The 9,244-nt window shown below is 44.2% G+C and overlaps 1 protein-coding gene across 1 annotated transcript; it reads right to left on the bottom strand.

Moving 5' to 3' along the window:
- Positions 1 to 2,270: 2,270 nt before the first annotated feature.
- LOC127334591 (chaperone protein ClpB1) lies at positions 2,271 to 7,532 on the bottom strand. The gene is made up of 6 exons (XM_051361083.2): positions 6,200 to 7,532; positions 3,990 to 4,144; positions 3,541 to 3,881; positions 3,154 to 3,433; positions 2,884 to 3,081; positions 2,271 to 2,767 (listed from the first exon to the last, which is right to left on the bottom strand). The coding sequence occupies exons 1-6, from the start codon at positions 7,515 to 7,517 to the stop codon at positions 2,468 to 2,470; spliced, it is 2,592 nt and encodes an 863-aa protein (XP_051217043.1). The 5' UTR covers positions 7,518 to 7,532; the 3' UTR covers positions 2,271 to 2,467.
- Positions 7,533 to 9,244: the final 1,712 nt, after the last annotated feature.

Below are 9,244 nucleotides of genomic sequence, written 5' to 3'. Positions count from 1 at the left end.
AGAAGGTTTTTTGCAACTGTAGTTGAGAAATACATGTCGACAATTGTAGACTTACGATTGTAAGATTCTCCAGAATCTATATAGTTAGTGGAAATTTCATTTACCTTTGCTGACTCATCGTGATTTCCCAATACGATTGAGTCTAGGTTTTCCGATGTCCCAGTCATTGAGTGCACAACTGAGCTGAGTTGTGGAGGTTGTCCCTCCATTGGGTGTATATTACACATTTGATGATTATCAACGCTAGGTTGATTTACATTTACATGTTTCGAGGGTTTCTTCCTCGGTTTCCTTTGTTGCTTGCGAGAAGCTGAATCCTGTTCGGTAGCCGTACTTCTCCCCCTCTTCGTTTGATTAGGGGGTTGAATGGTTTTTGTTGGTACCTCCACTCGTTTGCGTATTTATGGCAGGATTATAGGATTTGGTAACACCTTTGTAGTCAGTAAATGAATCTAGCAGGTTATTTGCAATGTGTTGCAAATCAATTATTTTACGAACTTGAAGTTCACTTTCTTGAGTATGTGGATCAAAGGAGGAAATGCCTTGGACATTCCAGTCGATTTCCGGGCATACTTTTTGGTACTTGATATCTCCCCTAATGCCGGGAAATGGTCCTCATTGAAGATGCAATCATCGTGATGGGCTGTGAACAGATCCCCAGTAAGGGGTTCAAGGTACTTGATTATCAACGGTGATTTGTACCCCACATAGATCCTCAATTTCCTATGTGGGCCCATGGATGTACGCTGCGGTGGTGAGATGGGCACATATGTGGCGCATCCGAATTTACGAAGATGGGAAATATTAGGTAGATTTCCACGTACTAATTACAGAGGGGAAGTGCTATGATATGCAGTTGGTCGCAATTGAATTAAGTCAGCGGCGTGTAAAATCACATGACCCCAACACGAAGTTGGTAAGTTGCAATTCATCAAAAGGTGGTGCTATGAGCTTAATTTTCTTAATTAGAGATTCAGCCAAACCATTTTGAGTGTGAACATATGTGACCGAGTGTTGAACTTCAATTCCTAAGGCCATGCAATAATCATTGAAGGCTCGTGAGGAAAATTCAGCAGCGTTGTCCATTCAAATTGATTTAATCCAATTCTCGGGATAATGAGCTTGTAATTTAATAACATGTCTCATTGTTTTGGCAAATGCATGGTTTCATGTGGATAATAGGCACACGTGGGACCATCGTGTAGATGCGTCTATTAGAACCATGAAATACCTAAAAGGTCAAGACAATGGTTGGATTTGACCACAAATATCACCTTGAATTCGTTCAATAAATTGGAGTGGTTCCGCTTGAATTTTAAGACGAGAAGGTCTTAAAATGAGCTTCCCACTAGCACATGCAGTGCACATAAAATCCGAAGATTGTGGAAATTTAGCTTCATTTAAGTCATGACCATTGGAATTGCAGATAATTTTTCGCATCGTCCCGATACCAGGATGACCAAGACGATCATGCCAAATTTGGAATGCATTGACATTCTGAAAAATTACCTCTTATACACAACGTGTGCTACGGGTTTTATGTATGTGTACTACAATCCTGTTGATAAAGAAGGAATTTTCTCAAATATTTGTTTGCCATATCCTTTATCTTTGGTAAAAAGGAGATATTCCTCTTTGTTGTCTTCATGGGTTTCAATGTGAAATCCATTTTTGCGGAGATCTCTATAACCTATGAGGGTACGAGTTGAGGATACAATAGAGCATCCTCAATTATAACTTGTGTACCTATAGGGAAGGAAATTATAATTTATGTACCAATAGGAAGGAAAATATGGCAACGTCCTGTGCCAATAATTACCGCATCGCGTCCAACTATTGTTAAGATATTTCCATTCAACTTTTTAAGAGTTTGAAAATACTTTATTTTCCTAACTATAGAGTTTGTAGTACTACTGTCCACAAGGCACATTTCCTCCTCCATTTGGATTGACTTCTGTAGAAATCTTTTCTTTCCTCTGTTCTTGTTCTTTCGGAGAGGCTATGTGCTGATAACGTGTTAGAACTCACAAGATTGTTAGAACTCAGAAGATCGGGACACGCCGTACGACTTGGACACAATACAAACATGCTTAATCTAATGACAGTTCCTAAACGACGTCTGTTGGCTAAGCAACCCTTCGGAAGAGTCGGTTGTAATCCTAACACTACCAGCCAATCGTCTGGGGTTTTGAAACAAGAAAATAAGTACTCCGCTGGCACCGCCTCTGATTCTACGAAAGAGTATAAGTTAGCACTGACTAACTTGCACATAATGTAACCGTCTCATATTAAAGCACATAAACGATGCACCAGTTTCAAGCTATCGCCCGGGGAGAAAGTGCACTAGCAATAACGTGGTAATAACCTAAACCAACTGCCTACATAGTCCATCTTGCTGCTGGTTATTGCCCAACACCCAAACGAAGCAGCTTTGCTTGCCAAAGCAAAGCTGACCAGACTAGCTCATTCACTTGCCATCTGCTGGTATGCTGAAGCTTACCACCTTCGCCTTCTTTGCTACGGGACCAACCTCGACCACATCATCGCTGCTGTCGTCAGAATCGCTGGGAAGGTCCACCATTGGCTTCTTGCCCCGCGGATCAGCTACCTTCTTCTTCACCACTTCATACTTCAGCCCCTTCCTGTCAGCCGTAGCATCAATGGAAACTATGGACCCCTCGCCAGCGTCTCCTTTGACCAGTAACTCGGAGAGCTTTGTCATCACATTCTTGTGCACCCACCTTCTTATGGGCCTTGCGCCATACATCTGTCAGGGGCATAAGCGTGGTTACCAAAACATACATAATGGTGAATTAGCATCTCCTGGTTATGCCACTACACTAGCGTGATAAACCAGGGATGTTGAAAATGAACGTCACTTACAGGGTTGTAAGATTCTGACAAGATAACATCCATCGCGGCATTACTTGCAGTTAGAGAGATGCCCTTGTCAGCTAGATTGGCAACGGTACTCTTCATCTGGAATTTGACAACCTCCTTTAGTTTGTCATGCGAAAGCGGTTCAAATATCACCATCTCACTCAATCTGTTGAGGAGCTCAGGCTTGAAGTGTTTCCGAACCTGCTCAAACAGTACATATGCCAGTCAGAAGGTAGCTGCTGCAGCCTTAAGAAAATGGTTTAGTTCACAAACCTGTTCCATAACAAGACCACGTGCAGCTTCCATTGTTGTCTGTCCATTCATTCCTGCTGTCAGGTGCTCTGCTCCCAGATTTGAGGTCATAATGATGATGGTGTTCTTGAAATCCACAGTCCGGCCTTTACCATCGGTCAACATACCATCATCAAAAAGCTGAAGAAATACATTGAACACAGAGGGATCTGCCTTCTCTACCTCATCAAAAAGAATGACACTGTATGGACGCCTCCTAATTTTCTCAGTTAGTTGTCCCCCATCTTGATGACCATGATAGCTTTAGAATGTTACAAAAGCAACATTAAAATTACCCGCAAAAAAAAACATTAAAATCAGTCGGTGAGTATGAAAATATAATGTGGACAAAGAGCACAATATACAAACCTTGGAGGTGCACCAATGAGGCGCAGCACAGATCCACTGGTAACATACTCAGACATGTCAAAGCGAACCAACATTTTCTCACTGTTAAATAGCTGCTCAGCAAGAGCTTTCGCAAGCTCAGTCTTTCCAACGCCGGTCGGTCCCAGAAACAGGAAAGATCCTATCGGTTGGCCAGGTTGATCAAGACCAGCCCTGGAGCGTAAGACCGCTTGCGCGACCAAATTGACCGCTTCATCCTGGCCAACGACTCGCTCATGCAATCTGTCGGGAAGGTGGATTAACTTATCTTTCTCCTCTTGATCAAGCGTAGTAACAGGAATTCCTGTCCATCGACTCACAACCTTCAAATAACAACAAGCAGATCACATTGTAAAAATGGAAAATATTCAAAAAGAAATCACAGTGACACAATGGAAATATTAACAAAGGCACCATTAAGAAATGCCTACTTGTGCAACATGTTCTGGTTCAAGAATTCCTTCCTTCACTACTACAGCAGAGCTACTTTGTGCTGCGGTCACATGTCTTTTGCTGTCAATTTGCATCCTTGTAGTAGAGCATGCCTCATCAATCAGATCAATTGCCTTATCAGGAAACTGACGACCTACAGGCAACAGTAAGATTCATTAATTTTCTCCAACATTAAGTTGGCACACAATTGCATGCAGCTTGATGGGAGCATTCGAATTTGCTCCATTTACTCATAGACATTGGCACAAATTTACTCAATCTGTGCACACGATTTTAATGACAAGACTCAGAGGTCAAAGCTACTCCCTCCATATCGGTTTATTAGTCTTACGTGTCACTAATTTGACCTATATAATATAAACTATATAATAAAAAAATTATACCATTAGAAAATAGAACATATAAAGTCTCTAGCGATGTATCTTTTGTGATATATACTTTATATTAAGTTGGTCAAATTGACAACCTAGGACTACACATAGGACTAATAAAATGATATGGAGGGAGTAGTATGAATGTATGATCAGTCTTGCCCTTGAATTGTACTGCCCAACAGAACAAAACCTTTATGTACATAGTTATAGTATGAGGTGACAGCTTATGGGCCGGAATTTGAACCATGACAAATCAAGGCCATACCCTATTTGATCGCAAAAAAGAAAGAACACTATTTTTTTTGAGAACCCGCAGGAGATCTGCGTGTCATTGTATTAAGCTTATAGAAAACGGACCAAGATGTCCCATACAACCGGATGAGGAGCCACCACGCGAACCGCCATAACGAAACAAGGGCAGAAGCTAGTGAACATCTCTCAGCCACCTACCTCTACACTCACACCAGATCCTCTACTCCTCAAGGACTAGGTTTAAAGTGACAAGCACCGGCGACATCTTCCCATCAAAGACCATCGCGTTGCGTTCCAGCCAAAGCATGTGCAGGGTAAGCATGATGAGCGAGTTGGCCTTCTTCCTATCTGCCGGCGGGAAGCGAGCAACCACATGGAGCCACCAGTCATTATATTTTCTTTTCCTTCTTTTTGATTTTCATTATATTTTCTACACAACTAAGTGAGTGAAACACGTGTTTGATTCATGAAGAGCTCAAAACTTTTGAGATTGATAGGGTTCACAAATAGCATACATACAAACAAAGTAACATGTAATCTAATTGTCTTGTTGCCCCATCTATTGACATATGAGTAATAGAGAATCTCGATATGCTTCACAAATAGGTCTTTTTGCAGATTAGCTAAGAAACAAATCAGATTCTGAATATAATTATAATTCAGTACCCATGTCACTGTTTTAGTAATTAATTGCACTTTATAATGTCATGGCGTGTGACTCATGCTATTTCTCAGTAGATTATGTCATCGTATGTGCACTCATGCTTTTTCTCAGTAGAAGTATTCTCAGTAGATTATGTCATCGTATGTGCACTCATGCTTTTTCTCAGTAGTAATATAAGACGGTAGTGCTTTTAGCCACTGGATCACCAGAACACTTGCTAATAGCAAGTTAGAGTACGTAGTTACAGTAATAGGAAAACTGAACATCTACTTATTTCCAATTATATGTTCAGATGTGAGCAAACTCTAATGTTGAAATGCGGAGTATTTGTGTCTCTCTCAAATTAGATTTGAATATAATCATCATGCAATACCCATGTAATTAATTGCACTTTATTATGTCATGGCATGTGACTCATGCTATTTCTGAGTAGATTATGTCATCGTACTTGCACTCATGCTTTTTCTCAGTAGAAGTAATATAAGATGGCAATGCTTTTTGCCACTGAATCATCACAACACTTGCTAATAGCGGAGTATTTGTGTCTCTCTCATTTCAACTTCAGAGTTTGCTCACATTTGAACATATAATTGGAAAATAGGTAGCTGTTCAGTTTTCCTATTACTGAAGTAATAATGTGGAGTATTTGTGTCTCTCTCATATCTTCCACTATCGTGTTCAAGTAGATCCTGAATTCCACTAATTTCAATTGCCTTTTGGAATGAAAAATCCTATCTGCTTATGCAACTGACTAACGATCATACAAAAAGCAATATTTTCTATCAGAAACAGATATATCCACCAGCCACACCAAGCCAAACCCTAGGTGGTGGCCATATATATGCAGCATCAACGAAACCAATGCAAGCAAGATGGAAATAAAGTTAAGATTCCTTACCAGTTATGTAGCGGCCAGCAAGCTGTGCAGCAGCAACAAGAGCAGCATCCTGAATTCTCAAACCATGGTGCTCTTCATACCTCCGTTTTAGACCCTGCAGAATGGCAATTGTTGCCTCTGCGCTCGGCTCCTCCACGTGCACCATCTGGAACCGCCGCTCCAATGCAGCATCTTTTTCGATATACTTGCGGTACTCATCAAAAGTCGTAGCGCCCACACAGCGGATACGGCCACGGGCCAATGCCGGCTTCAGCAGGTTGGCGCCGTCCATGCTGCCGCCACCGCACTTCCCGGCGCCAACAAGCATGTGCACCTCATCGATGAACAGAATAACCTTATTACTGTTTGCATCCTCCGCCTCCTTGATCACATTCTTCAGGCGTTCCTCAAACATGCCGCGGTACTGGGTCCCTGCCACCATGGCACCAAGGTCGACCTCCACAAGGCGCGCTCCAGCAAGCGCGGCAGGGACCGTGCCAGCGGCGATGCGCTGGGCGAGGCCCTCTGCAATGGCCGTCTTGCCGACCCCCGGCGCGCCGACTAGCACAGCGCTGTTCTTGGTACGGCGGCAGAGGATGCAGACAACGCGATCGATCTCGTCGTCGCGTCCGATCACTGGATCAGTGTTGCCGACCGCGGCCGTCATGTCCCGTCCGTACGCCCGCAAAGCCTTCTCCTTCTTTGCCCCCGCCCTGGGCGCGGCGCCGGCGAGAAAACTGGGCCCACCTCCAGCAGAAGTGTTCAATGTGGTGGCCGGGGTTTTGACAACGGGCGGCTTCGGCGCGGATCGGGGGATACTACGGCCAGGGGCGTAGGCCGAGGCGGCCCACGAACCGGTCGGCGGCGGAGAGGTCGAAGAGGCGACCGGGCTCAGCGTTCTTGCAGCCGGGGCCGGGGTGTACCGGAGGGAGGCGCTGGCAGAAGCAGCGGAGGACAGATGGCGAGGCCTCAGCAGCGGATGATCCTCCGCCGGCTGGCCAAGGATAACGGCCTCCGTTGAACTTGAAGACGCCGCAGCCGCAGCCGCAGCCGCGCGCTTGAATCCGAAAGGTGCAGCGAGGGAAGCGCTGCCGCGACGGTAGATGGACTTGGTGTGGAGCCGAGACTGCCGGGTGAGGGACGAAGGGTACCTGCTGAGCCGGAGCAAGGTGGGGGAGGAAGGAGGGCTGTCTTCGTCGAGGTCGACGACGAAGCGGCGGCGCCGGCTGAGAGAGAGGTACTCATCGTCGTCGTAAGCTTCGTATCTGCGGCAGATGGGAGGGACGTCGAAGGCGTCGGTGGAGGGCTGGACCTCGAAGGGAGTGCTGCGGGAGGTCATTGTGCGGGAGCGGCGGCGAGTCGGAGGACTGTGGGAAGTAGTGGGTGCTTTGGTTCCTTATTGGAGAAGGGAAACGAAGCAGTCCCGGTTTTACTGGGCCGATAATCCTAGACCTACGGATGGTTTTGACTTACGGAACTTCTACGGACTGACATGCGTAGAAGCTTTCCGTAGATATAGCATTACTCTTACTGGGCGTTGATGACGGTGGACGTGAGCGCAAAACTCGAAGCTGCAGTTAATTTTTCTTCGCTGGGTCCAGTCCATTATCCATACGGACAATATTTCGCACGGAAGGATGGAAACAACATGAATTAGAAATGCCAAAGGGCTGTGACCCGCAATTTAAAATAGGAAATATCAGATCTGAAAATAAAGGATTAGTACTTACTTAATTTAAGGGAAATGATTTGTATTACCGGAATTGCTAAGTTTCAGCTAGCTACGACATAGCTTATGTCTCAGTCACGTGCTCTAATCTAATGTTGGATTTTATTTCTGCTTAAAGATTCGTGTTTGCACTTTGTCTAGGCCCGTATTGGTACACGCTGATGTAATTCGACTGAGACATAACTTAAGTCTCACTTAAACACCCTTGTATTACTCCCTCTTACTTACCTAAATTACTCGTCTGAGATTCAATAAATCTTGGCATATTTTTGGCAACATTTTTTTTTCTAAATCCGCGATAATTAATTTGAATCTGAGGAAATACAAACGATAACTTGTATGAGTGGATTTGTCAAAGTATAACATATGGAGGAAAACACAACAAAAACGGATGAAATTGAGTGGTGTTGCATTGATTTTTATACTTTTCTAGGAAAGCAGAAACAACATATATGGACCAAATACAGTGTGAGCATGGAGTGGAACTCTGTTGCTCGGTCTACTAGGAAATGCAAGAATAATCGAACCGTGGAAGCCTCCTCGGATGTACGAAGGGATTGCATGTTAACCCGTTTTTTGATGACCTCTTCACTAGTTTGGCTTCACAAGGTCACATATTGCGTATGTTAAATTAGTCCATGCACATCAACCCGAAAGTGGAAACTCCATGCTCCATTGTAAACACGACTTTTTTCCTATTTCTGCTAAAAAGAATTTCGTCTGCATTTAATTCTATAAGATTTCATCTTTGTTTCCATATTTCCATTTTGTTTTTTCGCTGAAGAGTAATGACTCTTTTCTCTCATTTGTCATCCCTCTCCTATATCTTTTGAGTGTCTTCTCCTCTTGTAGCACATCTTCATCTCCCTTTCTTAAAAGGTACTAGCAAGGAAAGGCGCGGCGGCACGCCGCGCCAAGCCAAGAGCTAAAGAATGAAGCTTATGTTAAATCAGGACTGCGATGTGAACGGTGGTGTGATGGTGTGATAGTGACGATACGGCATGCGAGAGTGGCAAGAATGGTAAAGCTTAACTTTCTTTGGCGGATGATAACAACACTGCAAATAAGTATGTACGATCGATTCAACGATAACTAAATTGACTGGTTCGTAGTACTACAGAAGGGTAATGCCAACCAGCGCTGCAAGCGACAGAGCGCGGGGCGGCCACACGGCTCTAGCCCAGCAGACGAAACGGCTTCCATAGCCCGCACGCGGGCGGCACACCACCACCGCTGCAACCAGCACGCTGCACAATCGGCACACCAATGTCAAGAATGGTAAAACTCAACTTTCTGCGGTTGATAATAACGACAGCTGCAAATAAATGTCTACATAG

The sequence above is a fragment of the Lolium perenne genome, chromosome 6, assembly GCF_019359855.2.
Source record: "Lolium perenne isolate Kyuss_39 chromosome 6, Kyuss_2.0, whole genome shotgun sequence".
Lineage (NCBI taxonomy): Eukaryota > Viridiplantae > Streptophyta > Magnoliopsida > Poales > Poaceae > Lolium > Lolium perenne.
The sequence above is the reverse complement of the archived record's forward strand: the minus strand, read 5'-3'. Positions and strand labels throughout refer to the sequence as shown.